Source organism: Pleurodeles waltl, chromosome 7 (genome assembly GCF_031143425.1).
Source record: "Pleurodeles waltl isolate 20211129_DDA chromosome 7, aPleWal1.hap1.20221129, whole genome shotgun sequence".
NCBI classification, from domain to species: domain Eukaryota; kingdom Metazoa; phylum Chordata; class Amphibia; order Caudata; family Salamandridae; genus Pleurodeles; species Pleurodeles waltl.
Window position 1 is genome coordinate 809,781,300 of NC_090446.1, and position 21,990 is coordinate 809,803,289.

Here is a 21,990-nt window from a genome sequence, read left to right on the forward strand (position 1 = left end):
CGTAGTTGTATTATATGTATTTTACGAATGTTGAGCTAGAAGAGTTTGTACCTGCTACACTACTACAGAGGATCTAGCTTCTAGCCTAGTTTGGTGAGGGGCAGAGGTAAGGAGTGGGGTGTAGCCATGTTTTTACTTGTGAATCTAATTTGTGAAGCTGCACTGGAATATTGAGAATTGCACTGTTTTCACAAATTATTATCAATGTTGACCATCTTACTCTTTTCTCTTCTCTTTCTACCTTTCACTAACACCCTCTACTAGCATGAACACCTGCCCATCATATGTTCTGTATAGAATTTCTATGGCTACTTCATGAAGAGTATTCTTGACAAGATTCTTGTTTACTAAAACTCACTGTTCTCAGCATCAGGATACACTTGTGTGCGATACTGCGCTTTACAAATTCATATAACACAACTGTTCACCACCAGTTAGTATTTATTTTTCAAATGTCAAAATATTACCCAAGTATGATTATCACTCACCTAATTTTCTATTCTAAAATTATGTTGGCAAGGAAATAGGGAAGGCAAGATCAACTATTGTCTTTCACACAAGGAAAAATATCCCAGAAATTCCAAAGACAAGAGGGGTGGATAACCAACGCAGACCTACTCTTAAACACCAGCAACGACTAAGCTATACATTCCAACATTTGGAAAGCTGAGAGAGGGATGTTTAAAAAAAAAATAATTAGGGATATTTTCCCTGTTGGCTTGTGTTGAAATGAACAACAAAAAGGTGGTGCTGAAGAGGGAAAAAAATGGGTGCCCTCCATTCACAATAAAGCAAAACATATACCACCCCATTCTCCGAACACCCATGTTGTGGAGTCTTTCATATAGCAGAAGACTACCAATGCTGCAGGTGATCAAACACTGCCATTTTCATCCAGCAAGCAAACCTATGTATCATTGGTATGCCTTCACCAGGTGTTTACGTGGTATGGTATACTCTTGGGTGACAGTTGAGTCCGCCAACTCTGATAAAATAGCCAACAACTTTTTCTTGGTAATGACATGTCGGGTGCTTGTTACATTATGGTCTGAGCATGTAACTTATTTTTAAGTATATGCCAAGGGCCTATACGTTAGTAAGCAATTTGATGTCCTTTTGGACACATTTGTAAAATTGGGAGAGTGAGGTAAACACTTTCCGTTCTTTTCTCTGGGAACCTTATCGCATTAAGCAGCAGGAGGGTAGCATAGAAGTCTAGTCTGTATAGTTCACTCTACACTTCTCTATCATAGGAAACATTTGGGAGTACCCTACCTCACCCTCCTGCATGCAGTCAGCCCCATTGCATCATGGTAAATCTAGTACAAATTCCTTCTTGCTTCATTAAGTAGTCTGTAGGTTTTTTTACCTTGGTAGGTGCAGCTAGTGATGTATATTTCAACAAACTTGTACGCAATGCAGGTGGAGCGTCGATTTCAGCCGCAAAGTTTATCAGCCGCGTTGCAGTAGGTGCGTAGAACATTTCCACGCATTGTGTTCTGTGCGTGGACTTCAGCTCTTGTTCTGCCAACTTCAGCTCTCAAGGGCCCAAGGACTGAATAGGGCACTACTTGGCAGGTAAGGAGTCTCAGCAGAGAGTCCAGGTGCTGGCAGAGGAAGTCTTTGATGGTCTTGAGACTTCAAAACAGGAGGCAAGCTCAATTCATTCTTCTCAAGCAGGAATGCACAACAAAGTCCAGTCTTTGCCCCCTTTCACAGGCAGACGCAGCAACTGCAGGATAGCCCAACAAAGCACGATCACAGGCAGGGGCAGCACTGCTCCTCAGCTCTTCCCCTTGGCAGAGGTTCCTCCTAGTTACAGGAGTGATCTTGAAGAAATCTAAAGTCTGGGGTTTTAGGTCGCCTATTTATAACTCTTTCTGCCTTTGAAGTAGACAAACTTCAAGGGAAGGTCTGTTGTTTACAGGATCCTGCCTTGCCCAGGTCAGGCCCCAGACACACCAGTGGGTTGGAGACTGCATTTTGTGTGGGCAGGCACAGCCCATTCAGGTATAAGTTACCACTCCTCCCTCCACTCTAGCCCAGGTGGCTCATCAGGATATGCAGGATACACCTCTGCTCCCTTTGTGTCACTGTCTAGAGGAGATTCACAACAGCCCAACTGTCAGTCTGACCCAGACAGGGAATCCCCAAACATGCAGAGTCACAGAATGGTTAAAGCAAGAAAATGCCTACTTTCTAAAAGTGGCATTTTCAAACTAACAATCTAAAAAACAACTTCACTAACAGATGTATGTTTAAATTGTGAGTTCAGAGAACCCCAAACTCCATATTTCTAGCTGCTCTCAAAGGGAAACTATACTTTAAGGATATTTAAAAGCAGTCCCCATGTTTATCTTTGAGAGAGATAGGCCTTGCAACAGTGAAAAACAAATTTGGCAATATTTCAGTTAGGACATATAAATCACATCAGTATACGTCCCACCTTTAATATACACTGCACCCTGCCCATGGGGCTACCAAGGGCCTACCTTAGGGGTGCCTTACATGTATAAAAAGGGATGGTTTAGGCCTGGCAAGGGGGTACACTTGCCAAGTCAAATTGGCAGTTTAAAAACCGCACACATGCACACTGCATTGGCAGGTCTGAGCCACGTTTACAGGGCTACTAATGTGGATGGCACAACCAGTGCTGCAGGCCCACTAGTCGCAATTGATTTACAGGCCCTGGGCACCTCTAGTGCATGTTACTAGGGACTTACTAGTAAATCAAATGTGGCAATCATGGAAAAGCCACTTACACATACATTTTACACAGGAGCACTTGCACAAAAACAGATCCAAAAGCATAGTCCAGAACACACTCAAAACATGGGAAGCAGAGGCAAATAACACAGGGGAGACCACGCCAAGGATGCCAGGGCTAACAAAACAGGAAACTGCTGATAATGATAAAGTAAGCCAGCTAGTAGCAAAATACAGGCCCCTGGTGGCTGCTCCCTTGGGGCACTTCCTACATTTTTACATTTTGTCTTGTTCCCTGGTATAGGTACTAAATTTACTGGTACGGTACACACATATCCCCAGTGTTATTCCCTCAAGTGTAGTGGGGTAGACTCTTACAGCTTGAAGGTGCCTTTAGAAGCCTTATTGCAAGATTGTTGTCAGCATGGGGAGGGTTTGGAAAATTGGTTATTATAAGTCTTGCTTGTATTTGAACTGGGGACAATTTCAGGTGGGGGAAAGCTGAACTAATGCCATTTTTTACTTTAAAAATCAGAAGTCTCCTGCCTGAAATGGGTCTGTAGGCATGCATGATCAAGGACTCCAGGGGTATGGATGCCATGCAACAATGTGGCCTATGTGTGCTATATAGAATGACACTTGCACAGGAGACAAAAGAAATGGGACCTGCACAGTCAGGCATGCCAATATGACATGCAAAGAAAGCAGTCTATAGAGCGGGGTGCAAATCAAACAACTGTCACTTAACACATGGGATAATTATAGAGAGCCCATTCCAGATTTGCCAGGATAGCCCCAGTTTCCTGGGTAATTTCAACAAATTTAATGCGGCTTCATGATTCCTAATGAAGGATTAGTTAGCAGCCCCTAACAGAAATCAATGAAATTAACAGAAATGATGGTGTGTGTAAGAATAGCATTCAATGAATAAATATTGCCCCAATTTCTGCGTTTTTATTGTGGTGAAGGCCATTAAGGCATTCTCTGCCTCTGGGCCGATGAAAACTTCAACTCCAGACTCTATGTGGAACATACCGGTTTCATTTCGTTTTGGTTTTTAAAATCTAGTCACTCAATCAATAATCAATAAATAACTTTATTTCGGCTAAAAGCCATAAAAATATCCAGTAACAACAACAATAACCATAAAATACAATTATAATTTAGTAAAAAATACAAACTCCACATAAAACATTAAAAGAGAAAGCAATAATTCTACTGGTTAAAAATGTTAAAACTCAATTCTTAAAACGGTTCGAAGCAACTGTCTAATTATTAAAGTCCTAGGGGCCAGGCTGGACTTTATTCCATATGGTGATCTGTTTCTTCCTACAATAGTCTATGCTAAAATGAGCTGTTCACTTGGTTGTAGCAATAATACAAAATTAATGTCAAAATTCCTTTTTCTTTAACAGGCAAGCCTTCGTAATTCGATGACCATGATGATTGGTTGTTTATGACTAATCCGATCGGTCAGCATTATTTTCTCTGGTTCTTATAGCCCATGCATTTTGTAAGTACCTAGCAAAGGCAAAAAAACCCTTATCACTTGTGTCGCTTACAAGAATTTGCAAGGATGAATTATGCTCCCTTTTCCCCAATAGTCTACATAAGGGGATTATCCACTTCTTCCTGGGCACCGAATATCTAGGACAAAAAAACATAAAATGAGCCAATGTCTCGGGTTGCTCAGGACAGAAGTGGCAGAAACTTGATTTATGGACCTCCTTGCACCATCCTGAAGTACATGAATTAAGAGGCAATGTTCCTAACCTAAATTTGATAAAAAAGGGTTTTATCATAGGGGGGATTAATATTGTCCATATAGGCCTCAAGCTTGGGGCTACATTTGTAGTCCAGAAACTGTAACGTCCTACTACCATGGTTCTTTTTGGACCAAAGTTGGGTCAAAATAAACTCCCAGTAACACTGCCTTATTCGTGCCTTTGCTTCCTTTGTTAAATTGTGGGGGTCTCTCCACACCTCATCCACTTTAATAAGTTGGCACATATCTCTAATGTGTTTAAACCAGGGAATTTTTAGCATGTCACGATCCGCTAGAAGCTCGGCAACTGCTGCTTGGTAGGGGGACAGATATTCGGATGTCCAAAGGCGGACCCAATACATAAGGGGTCTTAAGGCAGCCTCGTTGTGGATCTCATTTAGGGCTAGATCGAATCTAAGTGGTAAGAGTGGAGTACTTGTCGGTAAACGCAGAAAATTACGCATAAAGCGATTTTCCACCGTCGTCAGGCAGCTAGAGTTGCTATGCCCCCATAGTTCAGCACCATAAATTGAGACGGCCACAGCTGCTGCCTTATATACCGTGATAGCGGGGGAAATTTCTCCTTCCGTGGTGTTAGCAATTTTTCTCGCTATCACGGTTGACCTCTGTCGAAGAATGGACACACTCTTCTCAATCTGTGCCGTCCACCATTGGTCATCCGATATCCTGATCCCCAAGTAGTCAAACTGACTGACTCTCTCTATCGGTTGGCCTACCAAGGTCATTTCCCCCCTAAAAGACTTGTGAGGATTAAAAGCCATAAATTTAGTCTTAGAAGAATTTATCTCTAGGCCCCTTTTTATGCAAAATTTAGAAAAGGCATTGAGTTCATTTTGAAGGCCCATTGGAGTTCGTGAAATCAATAAGGTGTTGTCTGCAAACATTAAAATAGGAACAGAAGTTCCTGCTAACTTTGGGGCGTCATGATTGCAGTGCATCAGCTGGTCGACCGCACCATTGATATAAAGACTGAACAGCGTGGGGGCCAGAACACATCCCTGTCTAACCCCCCTGTCAATAGGTATGGCTTCTGTCAGGTCGCTACCATGGGACCAGCGTACCTGGGCATGAGTGCCCTCATGGAGACACCTGATCAATTTCAACATCTCTCTGTCGAGTTTATAGGTCTCAAGGACGTTCCACAATAGGTCCCTTGGGACCATATCAAACGCAGCTTTTAGGTCAATGAAGGCCACATACAGATGGCCCTTAGTTAAAGACAGATGTTTCCAACAGAGAAGGTTAAACCTAAATGCCTGATCAATTGTGCTCACGCCCTTCCTAAAACCTGCCTGAAGGTTAGAGAGAATATATGAGTCCACTATCCACCCTTGCAATCTGGTCAGGATTTGCTTGCAAAAAACTTTTGGGCTGATATCAATTAAACTTATTGGCCTGTAATTAGAAGGAAGTTCCCTTGAGCCCTTTTTAAAAACGGGGATTATAATCGCTCCTTGCCATGTAGAAGGGAACCCCCACCTCTCAGAATCTCATTACTAAGTGTGTTTAAATATAAGGACCAGGTACTGAGTCGCGACAAATACAAATCACCGGGGATACCATCCAGCCCTGGGGCCTTCCCTTTGCAAAACATCTGGAGTGCCAAGGTTGTTTCTTTTAAGGAAAAAGGGGCCAAATCGAATTTAGATGCAGTAGCTAACCCAGAAGAAGGTCGACAAGGGGGCCCCTCGAGAGGTGGCAAGACAGTAGAGCTACTAGTTTGAGCCACACTACACACAGCTCCGAAATGAGACACCCACAGTGCTGGCTGAATTGCTGGGTAAGTCTCCGCGTTGTCAGAGTGTCCTTTGTCTGCCACTAATTTCCAGAACAATTTTGTGTCCTTTACTTGTAAAGCATCTACCATGGCCTTCCAGTGTTTAGATTCCCACTCTTTTTTTGTGTTTTTCAGCTCAGTTTTGTAAGCGAACCTGGAGGCTCTTATCACGCAACAACTCCCTGACTTCAATGCTTCCAAAAGCCGTAACTTGGCCAGTCGGCAAGAGCTGGAAAACCACCTCAGGGTTCTAACCCTGGTTTCAGCCCGCCTCCTTGTTACCTGAAAAAAGGGTCTTAACTGGTTGACCATAGTGTTATGCAATTTAATTATGTTGACCGGTACCAAGGCGATGTGCTTCAAGGGGGAAAGCGTTGATATCATCACTTTATATAGCGATACCTGAATGTTTACGTCATCTGCCACCATTTCCCAGCTTACATTTTTTAAATCATTTGTCACGGCTAGGGTGCTGCCCTTCACCCATTTGGAGAGAAGACTACATTTAAATGGGGAGATTGAAAAAAGTACACAAAGAGCTTGATGATCACTATCGTCACGTGGAGAGACTACCATGTCAATAAGGGAATTCCAAAGAAAATCACTTACTAGAACATAGTCTAGGCGACTCTTGTATAGGCCTTTTCTGTATGTAGGCAACGCAGGATGTCTGATTTCGTGTTCCCATTGACTATTCTAAACCCCATAGTTTTTATCAAATCCTCCACTAGATCTAAAACACCCCCTGAAGGCTTAATTGCAGCCTGAACTGAACCTGATCTGTCCCATGGGTGGACAAACTGGATTGCTTTATGCTGAAAATCATCCTCATAATTCAACTGCATGTTGAAATCTCCTGCAACGAGTAAGCCCTGCCCCCCGGGTAGATGGTTCAAGAAATCGGTAAGCGTTTTTATCTGGACGATTTGAGACTTTTGTGGGCCAGGTCTTATATATATATATTTACAAGTACTATACGTACTGGCCCCCTTGGGCCGCTGAGTACTACCTCCACGGCTAGTATATCCCTAGAGGGGGAGGGCAACTCCTTTACCTTGGGAAATAAATCGTGCTTGAGACAGATTATTAAGCCCCCAGATGCTCTATCAGATGGAGATGGAAGTGCAGCCTTCTGAAAGGACCAATATCCTGCCCTATGCCTTTTGGAAGTGGACCATGTTTCCTGTAGGAAAATAATGTGATGTTGGTCCATAAAGCTACACCACTCTGGATTGGTTGTCTTAGATGTCACACCCGCCACGTTCCAGGATAAAAAATTAATTGAAGGTTCATTACTATCCCCAGTGTTGGGCAATCTCACTGTTCGCTTGTCTATAGGGGGTGTTATTCCATTGTGTCTCCCTTCTGCACGTGAGATTGCTCTTCAGTGAATCCTCTGGTTCCCTTATTCCATGTCTCAGCTTGGAATTGTTCATCAGATAGACATCACACTGTCCATGCATCGACTGGCTAGACTGGGAGCTTGACTGGAAGGCTTTATTAACGTTGGCTAGAGGCTTAACACTAAGCTTCACTTGATTGTCCCCCGTAATCAATTTAGTATCGTATTTATTTGAAACAGGGGTTTCGCACACTTCTCGTTGACAAGGTAGTAAAGCCACTCTTGCTTTGATACCCCTATACATTCTCTTCTTAAGGATATCAGTTTGCTGGGTTTGTGTAGATAAAGAGTTGGACTCGGGTTTGTGAGAAGATTTCTTTATGTCCCCAATCACGGCTGTTAGGCCGTCAAGTTTTGCATGGACCATATAACTAAGGGAAGTGAGGTACTCTTTTAGCCTCATTATTTCAGATCTTATTTGTACTAACTGAGTCTCTAGAGGCCGTTCCATCTGAATGGCTGGATTTATTATTGGCTCCTCGGCTTCCCTTGATGTACCTTCCTTTGGACTAGGGGTTAACAACGAAGCCAGCGGTAGAAAACGATTAGAACAGGTTATATGGGGAGCTACGTTAACCAGCTGGTTGGCCACACACAAAGACGAACTCACTGTGTGGTTAGCCAGAGTGTCTGGCGTAATATGCTCTAATTGGTGCCCCCGTTGCAGCAGAAACAAGGTCTCTTTGTTCCCAGGGGTCACAGGAATGAAAAAGGATTTTATATCTTTAGTCACAGCATCAGGTCTTCCCTTAGGGTACTTGGACGATTTGGTGGCTAACATACTCTCAACTTCTTCTATTAAATCGTCGATTTGTGGTAAAGTACAATTTTCGGCACCATGGCGAGATATTTTCTTTGCCCCTCCTATGCCCCGAGTGATTGCCGCTTGCTTTCTTTTTCCCCATCCTGACAGCAATGAATGAGTTCTACAAATTTAAATGAACAAAAGAACACACTATCAGAGTTGTGGGGGCTTAACCAGCATCCAATAGTCACAGACGGGACCAGTACTTCCCAAATATATAGGCACAGTATCAAGATTATAGGGGCTTTGGCCTCCCCGACAACCACAGACAACCACCAACGCTTTCCTACGCAGGCGGAGCACGTAAACAGCTCTTTGGGGGCTTGGTCCCACCCCAAACGACCATTAACACGAGAGTAACTATTACAGGGTTTTGCCAATAGAAATAAAGCATAAAGTGGTTGTAAGGAGAGATGACCTTAATAAGGTTAAGAAGAAAAGAATTAGGAAGAGTACCTTCAAACAGCAATAAATTGAATGTCACTGCAGAGCAATCGTGAATGAAATGTCAGGGGGGTGGCCCAGCCCAGCCTCCTCCTGGCGATGACGGGCAAAGGGCGGGAAGCGCAAGAGTTCCAAAATAAGGGGCCTCCTCGGCCTGCTTCTCCTCCTGTGGCTGCCTTAAGAACTCTATTAAGCATTAACAAATGCAAGAAATGCAACATGTGCCATAGACAAATGCAGCCCCCTCTTCTTCCATTGGCTACAGTACCTGCCCAAAGAGCCCCTCCATTTGGCACTCGTTGGCATTTCGTGCGTAGCAGGGTCAGCCTGGCCTATTGGGCAGTCAGGCAGTGACCAATGTGCAGGTCTGCCTGATCTGCGTGTGGGCCATTTTTTGGCAGTTTGAGGGATTTGTATGGTGTGCTAGGCCAGTTTTTATTGTCTATTTCAGTGATCTTAAAACAAACATTGCCTGCAGCTCAATTCTATGGACTCACATACCTTGCGAAACACTTGTACATCATACCCTTAGGAATTCAAAACTGCACGAATTTGCAATCATGTGACACTTTATTAGAAATTCAATTCACTAATTGGACTGTTTTTATTTTGGTGCCCGGCCTATTTTATGTCACAGTCCGACACTGTGTGCAAGCGTATAGTTCCATCGCTCTCTAACCAGCTGAGGTACTACTTATAGCTCACTTTGCTCCCCTGCCCTCTCATCACTCCGATCACGAAGAGGCTCAGAAATCCTAGCTTAGTCTGGAGACACAATGCCACCGCGCAGTACCGATAACTATCTAATTTTCATCGCAAATAACCTTTCTCAGCCCAGTCCATGATGGGCGTTACCAGGCTAGGAGGCCGGCTCTCTTAAAGCTCGTGTGGACTCCAACGACCAACCAGGACATCTGAATTCAGTGTGACGCAAATGTATGAGGTGACGTGACCCTAGTCCTCCAATCATAGATCATCTTGCAATTAGCAGTACCTCCCACTCAGAGACGGCTCACAGAATTTGTTCAGTCGGGCGGTGTGGCTGTTAAGCTTCCCGGAAGTGCTTTAATTATACGGACAAATGCCATCCGTTGAATGATCCACAAGGAATCAGGGACGTTAAGCTGAATTAATTGAATGTCGTGTAAATAGCTGACAAGTGGTCATTTTATCGTTTCCATTTTGGTGCCACCCATCTTACTGCCACCCTTCCTGCTGAAACGCACAATTAATTATTATTTTTGGGAGGAGGGAGGGGCCTTAAACACGAAATTGCAGATTAATCGCTGAGCCTGCACACTATCCACCGTCAGCCTTACTGACAGCATCAACAATTGAGGGGTTGCTTCTAAAAAATATGAAGATCAAGGATGCCAAGAAGCCATGTAAGTTCCTTTATTTCAAATGATCAAGCGCGCGTGCTTTTAGTAGTGGATGAACGCATCCCCCTCCCCCAATAAATTGCGTAAACCACACATAAATGCAGTTATCTGCGATACAATCAGCCTTTGTATCCTTTGCAGTCGAGTGATTTAGTCATGTGTGTACTTCAACTACTCATTACGTGCGATTGCTTTTCAGATCATATCGTGCTTTATCTAATACCGTTTTTTTAATTTTGCGATTTCTTGCTTGCGTGTGTTTTGTGACTATTGTTGGTCGCATTTACGTTTCCTGTGTGTTTAACTCAGGTACTTCGTTTCCTAAGTTAATGCGTGTTTGTTCAATGCTCGTTATCGTCGGTACTTCCTTGTTATGCTGTCAGTGTGCACGACAGACTGGTTGAAGAGTGAAAATGCTGTGACACATCTCATGCATTTTCACTGTGTACTCCATGTGATTATTAGACACTCTTTGTCTTGCTTACTGTTTTTAATTTATTCCTAACAAATACCGTGATGTATTAACATTTATCTTTTTTTGTGCAGCTTGAATAAGCCCCCGCGGGTTTCAGAGGCTTACACAAGGACAGTTTCATACTGCGAAATAGTAGTATAGTGTTGCATGATTGTGTAATACTCAGAGCGGCTTTCTATTGTTTCACCTGCTTTTTATAATTTTGTTCAATGGAAAATTCCTTTACTGGACACCTATGATGCGGGGGTGTTTCAGAATGTTATACTTTGAGTTGTGAGCCGTTTAACCGTTTTTTGACAGCGGAGGAATTCCTGCGTGTCCATCCTCGTTATATTGTAACTCCCTTGTAGAATTAATCTTATCTGCAAACTCCTGATGCCTCCAGCTTAACTAAAAAAAATAAGGCTCTTAAGCTTTTTGACCTGAGATTGACATGTTTCATCACAGAGAATGCTAGTCAGGTTGGGCTGGGGACTACCCTCACTGAGATGGATAGTGAAAGCAAACACACTGTAGCTTTTGCATCAAGTGTCACGGGAAGCATAACTGCAATACTCTGTCTTTGAGCAAGAGCTTCTACCCTCTCGGGTTATATGTGGGGTGAAGATGGTTTCTCTTACAAACAGATCATAAACCATTAATCTTTATTCTGGAAGGGGGTGGAAGTAAGTGTTGTTCACACAGGATTTTGAGGCTTTCCACAAGGTTCATGCAGTACCAATTTGATATGCCTCACATTCCAGGCGATAAGAACAGTAAAGTCGATTTCCTTTCTCAGTTCACCCTTAAAGGGGATGATGACAGTGATGTGAAGTTCTCTGATCTTGTGACTGATGATTTTGTAGATTGTTTAGTGGCTTCACTAGAGATACCTGAATTGAAGATATGCACTGACGGAGAGTGGATGGATGCTGTGAAGAGAGATCTTGTTTTGCAACAGGTTATATATCTTGTTAAGAGAGCATGGCCTAGAGAGAAGATCATGTCTGTTTTATCACAACTGTATTGTAAGGTGGGTGAAGCAATTTAGGATGAAAATGATCTTCTTATAAGGTCTGACAAGTTGATTTCTCCACATTCAGTGAGAGGTGACATTATTAGAAATGCCCTTTAGGGACACCTAACATCTTTACACTCGAAACAACGCATTCAAGAATCTTTTTAGTGGCCAAGAATGGACACTGAAGTGGATGATGTGGCTTAAAATTGTTTTGTGTGCAAAAGTCAGCTGACGAGCATGAAGGTGGATACTCCACCTTTCTCACCAATTAGGTGTCCATCAGGACGATGGGTCAAAATTGGTGTTGGTATCATGGGTCATTATGATTCTTAGCCGGATGGTGCCAAATATATTATTGTCCTAGTGGATTACGGGTCGAAATGACCCGAGCTCAAGATTGTGAAAGAACCTAGTGCGGGAGCCATCATTGAGTTTCTTAGAAAAATATTCCTGAGAGAGTGGTTTCCGGAGTTTCTTATTTCGGGTAATGACACACAGTTTTTTATTAGCAAGGAACTGAAGGATTTTCCTGAGTCATGTGGGGGTCAAACATCTGAGATGTTCTGTGTACCACCCACAAACAAATGGTCTTGTGGAGAGGATGAACTGGATGGTGGATAAGTATATCAGGTGGGCCAAAAGTGCAAACCATGAAGTGTTGCGGTCCGTGCACAGCATGTTATGGTTCTGCAAACAACAACTCACTCATTCTCCCTTTAAACTACTGAGTGGCATGAAAGGAAATACCAGTTTTCGACCAGTATGGATGGCTAAGTGGCTTGAAAGTGAGTCTGACCTGGAGCAGTTGATGGCCTTGGTAAAAAAAAAAAAAAAAAAGTGTGAGTCATACACAAGAGAAACAGGAAAAAATGGTATGACAAAAAGAAAGGCATGAAGCTGGTCTCAGTAAAGGTTGTGAATATGGTTCATATCACAGCTTCTGTCCGTGTGCAAAAAGGGAGAAATAAGTTCAGTAGTCCAGTTAAGACGGAAAGGATTTCTGGTAATGCCGTTAAAGTAAACAGTGGGCACTAGTGGAATCCTGCAAAAATTGTTAAAGTTGGCAGTGACTAAGAGGGTAACAGTGAAGGTGAATCTGTTCGTCATAGTACGTTGGCCCCTACTGACACTCTTGAACAGGTGCTGGTGTGTCAGCGACCTAGGGGAGTTTAAAATGGTGCTGGAAAGCCCCAGGTCCTTGTCGGCTGGAAAAGTTCTAAAATCATAGTTAAACCTAGCAAGTTCTGAACCTGAAGTTTGTTTGTTTTGTTATTCGTTGGTGTTTGTTGTCTTGTGTGGTTGTTGTGTGATTTGCTTTTCTTTTATGAGGCCTTTCTCCTTTTCATCAGGGAGGTGTCTTGGGAATGTTTTGTGGTTTTGTTGGGAGAAGGGAAGATGTGTAATACTTACTGGCTTTGTATTGTTTTAGTTGCTTGTGGAATTTCGTTAAATGAAAATTCCTTTATTGGAATCCTGGGATCAGTGAATTAACAATGTTATGCTTTGAGTTGTGAGCAGTTTAACTGGTGTTGGTAGTGGAGGAATTCATGCGCGTCCCTCGTCTGCTATCGTGTAACTCTCCTGTAGAATTAAACTTACTTGCAAGCTCCTGATGCCTCCAGCTTAATTACTACAGATTTTGTTCACATAAGTATCGTTATGTATTGCATAACAACATAATAAAAGGTTTACATCAAAACACTCACAAGAACAGTCCCACTGAGCATACTTGTGTTATACAAGACTGTTTCTCCATCAGTATCATGGCAGTGCAGAGTTCAACAAGATGTTGCCAGGAATGCTCTTCATGGACACAATGCACACATCAGCGCTACATAAAAATATTTAATATTTGAAAAATATACAGTTAGTGTTTGCAATTTTCTATTGGCTGAAGGTTCTAAAAATGATATCAAGTAAGGTGACGGTGCAGGTTGACCCACTGAGGTCTAGAGATCTGGCTTGCTTGTATTCTTGGATTTTCCGTCACAGCTTACAAGTTTCCTTATTTTTACACTGTTGTTGAGAATCTCACTTTCTAAAATGTCTAGTTAGTTAGTTTCTGGGAGTTTGATAAGGATGATGGTGATGGGGTTCAGTGTTGTCTCAACATTATTACTGTGGTATTGTTTAAATGTGTTGGTCCATAATCTGCTATAGTTAATCACCATACTGAGGTTAATAAAATAACTATTTTTCATTTGGACAGTGTATTTGAGGCTCAAACTTGTGTCTGTAAAATGTGATTTCTCACTGTTACTCGGGTATAGTCATATTTTTATATACTCATTTAATATAGCATGGAAAATAGCCACATGATCATCATGGATCAAAGTTGCTGTTATAAGCAATTTATCAAAGGATGTGCACATCACCCTTCTATGAAACATGTTTAAAAAACTACTTTCCACATTGAAAGCAAAACTTATTATAGCAGTTACTCAAGCTCTTTTTCTAATATTTAATGGGGCTTACTGAACATTACATGATGCATAGGCAGGAATGCTCCAGTTCCTGATGCTGGCATTCACATGAGGAAAGAAGACACATTATATTCATGTTGTAAAATGTCCATACATTGGTTGGTCTTCGTCAAATATACATGGAAATGTGACCCAGCCTAGATCGTTTTATTCTAAATGATTGTGGGTGAGTATAATAAAAATAAAATATAAATGAAGGCCATTCTGTAATATACACACGTCAACTTTGGCTTCCGTTCCACACCACAGGCATTTTTCTTCACTGAAGTAGAGTACACTAACATATAATTTTTTTTGTACCAGCCGGATTTGAATACCCATTACGTTGTGGCTCTAAATCTTTCTATAGGAAAATATTTTTTTTCCCTGTGTCCTTCTGTCATAGTCTTTAGCTTACTACTAGCACCATACTTTACCCAAGATACTGAATCTATCACTCTTCTCTTTCCCAGGATGCTTAATTTTCTATGTTATGTTGGTTTAACATTAAGGCTAAGTGTTTTTGTTACAAAGTTATGGCTCACAGACTCTCACTAAGTTCTCTATATTTTTTTAACATCTCTTATTGACTTTTTATTGAAGTGCTAATATTAATGGTTGAACACAGTCACATGTCTGTTTGTAGAAGTATTCACTTGGCATGGGCAATGCAAGGCCCCCCTTGGCCAGCACCCTCACAATGGTAGCAGACAGTGAACATTGTAAGGGTGCTGGCACACCCTCCAGGTCACATCATTGCTGTCAGCTTGATTACGAGCCCTAGACAATGCTGTAGCCTGTTTGCTGCTAAACTCAAGTTTCTGCCCGCTGACCTAGTAGGAATCTCTTAATAACTCCAGCTGAGAGGCCACGGCGTAGGCAGCGGCCTCCCTGTCGGGAGTTTGGCGGAAAGAGTTTTCCCAGATCTCTGTACCAATTCCAAAGAGTACTTTCCAGTCTGCTAGACAAAGTCTGAAAGTAGTGCCACAGTAACTCTTTCAGGAACACTAGTTCCAATAATTTGATTTCCAGATCTGTGGCACTGGAATATTTTCACCAGGTAGGGTTCCTTCATTTCTGAGATGGCTTAAATCCTCTAATTTATGGAGAGAGAAGCTGATCGATTGTTTGTTTTTCTGGCTCTAAGTCAGGGGCCTTACAAAGGGAACGGGAAACATAGCTTGCCTGTTGTTTCAGTGGTTACCAGAAATTTCTTTTCTTGGGGATTGAGTGGTGCCAGCCTGTTTCAATACATTGGGAAAGGCTGAATTCAGCTTAAGGATTACCCTTCATCCTGCATACCGAACAACTTGTGCAGCACTTTACCTTGAGGTGCTACAGCTAACAAAACATAAGCAAATGGATAACTTTAAAACATTTAGACCACTTTGGTTAGCAAGTATCAAGATTTGGTTGTTTCGGAATCCCGTTCCCCAAAACGTCTTCAGTCTAGTTGGGGCTTTTTAATTTCTTCGGATCCTAACCATCAAGACACCCACACTGCCTTTTGAGCCTTCATCAGATACAGTCGTGAGACACCTGCCCCTACCCCTTGAGGTATATGGACACCATTAAATGTTAATTCTAAAGGCAGGCTTGTTTACTAGGGCAAATTTGCCAGACCTAATTGATGATGGTGTTTCATGATTTGATTTTACTTTTGTTTATGTCAAGTTGAAAGACACATAGTCAGAGCTCGACATTTGTCTGTCTTTTTCCCCATGAGATAACATTAGATTTCATAATCTTTTGCTAAGCTACGTCTGCTGACTTGGTTAGCTTGTTCCTGTTTCATTAATAAATTACTTTACCCATTTTGTGGTAGCAGGTTTATGCATTTTTCCTTTTCAAACTTTGTTTTGTACTATGCATCCTTAATTTAATCTGTTTTGTTTTTTGAGTTGTTAAATAATTGGCCACCCACAGCACCTTACTTAGAACAAATTCTGAACTCCGCACAAGGGGGAGAAAAGAATGCTTTATAAATGATTTTTTGCCTCTGTGAGATCTACCCAGGGGTGCAACTAGACTCAAACTTCAGGAGCGGCTAGTGGGTCTATCATTGGAGATGGGGCTAACACTTCAACCAATGTGACAGATCTATCCTTGGATGCAAGAAAATAGTGATAAATTATGTACTTTAAACATATTAGTTAAGCCCTTTGTGATTTACAAAAAACATGTTTTAGTGGTTTTGACTACATATAGGCTACCGACAGATCTTTAAAAAGGGGAATGAGTGACCCACTTAGTGGGTAAAAGTACCTGATTTTGGGATGTGTGACTGGCAAGTCTTGAGTTTGATCTATAAAGCATTGTGCATTCCTCCTGAGATTGAATAAGTGAGTGCCAATTCGTTGGCAATATTTCCGCCTGTCTCACATTGAGCAGTTCTCAGATGAGATGACCAAGCATTGTACATACAGAAAGCCACCCGATCTAAAGAACTGGCAAAAATTGTAGTTGCCTTGAAATACCTTTGCAATGAATGGTGTCCTAGCATGCAAAGGATACAAATGTTCTTTCAATATCCAGAACAAATGGAATGAGATGAGACGTGTCCTGCAAAGAGGTAACTTTAACAGAAATGGTGCATCCTAATAGCATATGTGATCATAACAACAACCAGACTTTCACTTCTGTTCTGAATCCCATAGCACATAAAGTGTCAGATCTGCTAAAATATCAATGTTGTTTTAAATCCTGCAGTGTGCATTATAGAACACAGCATTTCTTATGAATTTCTCCGAAATTCCTTTGAGAATATTAATCATATTCTCTATAATTGTTGTTCTTTAATGTCTTTACTAATTATAGGAATTAGCCTGGCTTGGGCAGAGACAGTGGAGCCCCGAATGGGGCACAAGAGAAGCACCACACTGACCACATGATTACCATATTGTCACAGTAACAATGGAACAGATAGTGTTTCCATTGTGCAGTGCTTTTGCATTGGTAACCTATTATATACAATATCAGAGGTATGCTCCTGTTGATACTCCATGCTAAGTTTGACCGCATAATAAGGTTTCACAAGCCCTTTTCTGCCAAACTTCCAAACTACATTATTTTGACAAGGCAGGACACAGTGGTACAGTGTCTTCATAAGGGTAGTGAAAGTATACTGTCTTTGCATAAACATCATCCTGAAGGAAAACCACACAAGGCAAATTCTGCATTTGTCTTGCAGTGCACTCTGAGAAACTGATAATAGGGGCATTTGTTTTAAGCGGTAGAAGTATGTCTGTGTTAGACAAAATATATGTTCAGGCTTGACAGCTGAGCTTTCTCTCAGTTTACTCATTGGGTAATACTCCAAACACCTGAACTATCCCTGAGGTAAATGCTCCATTACCAAAGGTAAAGAGCCACAATCCATCATATCTGCTCCATGTATTCTAGAATTTCCCCTGGCCCTGCATTTAGTGTCTGAGTGCATCCATTAAGTATGCTGAAAACCAATGTATCCAGGATGTAAATTGAGTTGAAATGTCACTTAAAAAGTCCAATAACATTTCTAAGGAATCTTGGTGTTGTGTTGAACTAAGAACATCATAAAAGACATCTGTCCGGGTCTTCTCTTTTTCAGGACCCATTTGGGATACTTAACACTGAGTATATCTTTATATTATGTTGTGTGTATTGATACTGGTATACACTTGACCAGTCCTGGGGTATACATCTGTGCTAAGTGTGCCTGTATTCAAAGTTACATCTTGGGCCTTAAGTATTTGCAACTGGAATCTGTGTGTTAGTTTTTTTGTTTTATTCTTTTATTCAGAAGAGGTATTTACATGGAGCTGGAGGAGCTTTGCGTTTACATATGTTTTTGGAATTTTAGATCTTGTTTGGGCTGGCGCCCGCCCTCTCTTTTTGTCCACGTTCTGTGCCCTGAAGAAGGTGTGTGGTCTGCTTACCAAGCTTCACTGCATAGACCTGAGTGTTCAAAGATGTTCACATGACTCAATATGGGGCTGTGCAAAGTCTGTTACATGTTTTTGATGTTTTTCTTTTAAAGATGGTATGCAAAGCATGAATGATGTGTGTGCAGTTTGGTAGTGCGAAGTGGATTTTCTTTTGTTGACTGGTTGTTTGGCAGCTACTATACATACATGTTTATGCTTCAGTCATTATGGAATATTCATATATGTTTTGAATAAATAAAATAAATTGACATATACATATTTTCTACAGCAATAAGTTTTGTTTTATTCTATTTAACGCGTGACTCTGTTGAACGTTTATTGGGGGTGAGTTGTTCTTTTCACTTTTTTGGCTTGATTTTCCCTGGCCCACTCCGTATGGCAATCCTTTCGGGACCCCTTTGTTTGTATTAGACAAATTAAATGTGTTTTCTTCTTTAAACATCTGTCTGAGTGCTGTAGAATGTTCCTTCCTGTACAGTTAGTCTTTTTGTATCTTCTGCAGAGTGTGTAGCGTAGTATAGTGTAGTGTAAAGCTGCTGAATTTGGAACTGGGGATCCCGGCTGAAGTCTGTAATATCTGGATTTTCACAGGTGGCTGTTGAAGCTAGGCAGGAATATGTTGGGATGGAGGTAAAAACTGTAAGACTACCATGTGGGTTTACTAATGGCAGTTTGTATTTGGTGTTTGAAAGCATAGCTAATATGTTAATCTAATCCACATTAGGATTAAGTGAGTGGAAAGGAAAACCTGCCTAAAAACATCAAGTTATGTAGTTGATCTGGCTTTCCCATGTTGGCCAGGTATTTCTAGTAGAGGAAGCCAAAAGACAATTCTGAATGATGTGCATTATCTGCTGTCGTCATTGGGAGCATTTGTGTGAAGAGTGCTTTGAATGTGTTGGAGTGAAGGGTGACAACCAGATGTCATTCTAAAGCTACTGGAGCATCTGCTAATTTGTTTATTTTATGTATGTTTATAGGCACTGATTCCAACAGCTTTCATCAGTACAGCTGGGCAAATAATATTTGATGTTATATGGCTATAATAGTTTTAAAGTAATTCTTACCAAAATTGAATGCCCTAGATATCTAGCACCACTCAGTAAGTATAGTGGCAATTGAACACTTAATCTATTGGGCACGTCTTCTACTGTCTAAAAGAAGGCAAATCAGTGCAGTTTACAAGTAGTGATGGCATTCTTTTATGATAACTTTTTTATTGATTTTCAGTTAAGGAAGAGCATAACCAAATCTTAGCACCCAAGATCTGTCCATAATTAAATGAAATCCAAATACTCCAAACCTGCATCTATGCAGCAAGTTAATAACCATTTCAGGCCTACATAGATTAACTAACACATTTTTGCTGGTTAATCCTAATTTGTTTTCCAATCTTGTATTAAGATGTATCATATAAACATTTCCCACCACTACCTTCCCTTTCAGCCCTGCACCCTACCACTGTGCCCCCTACTACATTGTGATAGTTGATAAGATAACATTATGCAATTCCATCCACAATATGCAGCATATATTGAATAGTATCATCATAACACTCTGCGGAGGACATCATTGTCAAATCCAGTTATGCAGTTATGCATGCCATCCTGCGATCTACCTATAAATCTCATACATCACCAGAGGCTTTGTCCGCATTCCACCTTTATTTCTTAAAAAGCCTCTCCAAGTCTTATCAAAAGTCTTATAGCTGGCCATTCAGATTATATACTCATAAAAGGCCACCTGGTACATTTCACACAACCAGCGATCAACTTTTGGTATCTATTTCGTCTTCCAGTGGCATAACAGGTGCAATTTAACAATCACAAAGGCAGTGACAAATCATTTGCCTAGTTGTAGGATCATTTTTGGATAGGGCAATGTGTCATGTAAAAATACCCTGGCTCCCTGAATGTCTGACATATCACGCATCACACTCCAGATACCGTTCTGGTAGGTTCTTAACTTAGGGTATTCCTATACTATGTCTACTGTATCGTCCTCTGTTTGATGGCAACTTCAACAGTGTTCTGATTACAGAGGAAGACTGCCCCTCAGCGGGGACCAGTGCCTTTAGATATGTAAGAGGAGGGTATGCCAGAAGTCAAGTGGGCCTGGGGCCTAAAACCATGTGAAGACAGTGTGATAGTTGTCTGTATTTACAATAATGGATGTTGGTTAATTTGAAAGTGGGTTGTGCCTCATCAAGAGTAAACAGCCTTCTGTGTTTCAGTACTTGGTGTACCTTGTGAATGCCTTTTTGCTGTGAATTTCTTCCATTTTGGTTCCCTGTCTCTAGTTTTGGAACTATTACTACTATCCCAGATGGGGGCTGCTTTCATGTAGTGCACTATCAATCCATAGGAAGTGGTGTGCTTTCCGCCCCGCATAGGAGACTGCTCTTAAGACTGAGTGGGACATTATGATCTTATATTTGTCTTTCAAGTAGATTATGCTAATTGCTACTAAACATCTTATTCTCTATGTGCTCCCATCTCACCTTTTCCAAGGTTTCATGTATTCAATATTAAAGGTATGTTAGTTGGAATGATTGTCAATAAAATTTCATGTGTTTTAGTCCTAAATCCCCAGTCACGTTCAATTTGTCCATTTTTACTGGGGTCAGTAGTGCGGGTCTTTATCTTGTTATGAGATCACAGTAGTTCTTGCCTTGTTGGTTTTTGTCAAGTGAGAGAGGCACCTTCCCAAATGTTGTTAAACATTTGACAAAGAAGGGGTACTATAAATCTCTTATTGAGTTCATAACCTTTGGTGGGGTAGCCACGTACAAATTAGGCCTTAGATAATGGGAGGTCAACAATAACCTCCGCACTTTTTCTTTAAAAAAAAAAAAAAATCTTTATTAACATTTTTGCAAAATAGAAGTCATCCAATACAAAACACACCTGTTCAACTCTAGAATCTTAACAATTGCAGTGTAAATACTCCAGCTTCCTTAGGTGATTTAGAAGTTCAAAATTAACAACCGTAGTCACAGGCGGCCCTAGGGCCAAGCTCACCACCACTGTTTCAACACTACCCAAGCAGTCCACGATATCATCCTACATCTCCAAGTCCCTCTCTGCGTGCTCGTCAGTACAAACCCTCCTAAGGTGACACTCCTCTGCTACCATCCACTCCACCCAGTCAGCTCTCCACCTATCCCACTTTGGTGAATAGCAACACAGCATCTGGCCAGCACTAGTCCCAGTGGAGCAAACCTGTACTTCATTTTCTTACCCTACTTAGGGAGCAGCAGAATGCCGAGGAGACCATGTTGTATTGTCAGTTCGGGCCTTGCCTCCTTTATTAGGGCCTTCACGAGTAGTACCAGAGTCCATAAGGTCTGCATCTTTTGACATCTCCATGCAACATGGATGAAATCTGCGGGGGTCTCACTGCATCTGACACAGCCAGCTGGCCTCTTGGGGAAGACCATATGGGGTCTCTGCAGCATCCGGTAAGCCCTGTGCAGATAATAAAACTGTGTTAACTAAAGTGTTGCATTACTTGCAGTTTTTTTGTACCTGGGCCAGGACACGCTTCCACTCACCATCCGTGAGTGTTTTCAGTGGGTCCACTTTCCGTTGAAGTCAGGCAGACTTCATGTCCAATTAGCCTGTGACCCTTCAGGACAGTTGGGGGATGAGGTCCCTATGGGAGCCCGGATCCAGCAGCACTGTCAGCACCCCGGATTCATGTGGTTCCTCAGAAAAGTCAGTCCATATTTCCCACGCTGTGCAAGATGTGCTTGTGTATTGTAAAAATTGCTCAAGGCTTATGCCGAACAGCTTCTCTGCAAGACTCACCAAGGATCCATTCAAA

At 41.7% G+C, this 21,990-nt stretch overlaps 1 protein-coding gene across 2 annotated transcripts in view; it reads left to right on the plus strand.

The window, feature by feature from the left end:
- The first annotated feature begins 9,934 nt into the window (after window positions 1-9,934).
- Window positions 9,935-21,990, plus strand: part of PANK3 (pantothenate kinase 3) — a 74,097-nt gene continuing 62,041 nt past the window's right edge. The window contains exon 1 of one of the 2 annotated variants that reach the window (XM_069199344.1): window positions 9,935-10,305. In XM_069199344.1, coding sequence (XP_069055445.1) covers window positions 10,278-10,305 — 28 coding nt within the window. In that variant the 5' untranslated portion in view covers window positions 9,935-10,277. The remainder of the gene's footprint in view (window positions 10,306-21,990) is intronic. The other variant, XM_069199345.1, reaches the window with a different exon arrangement.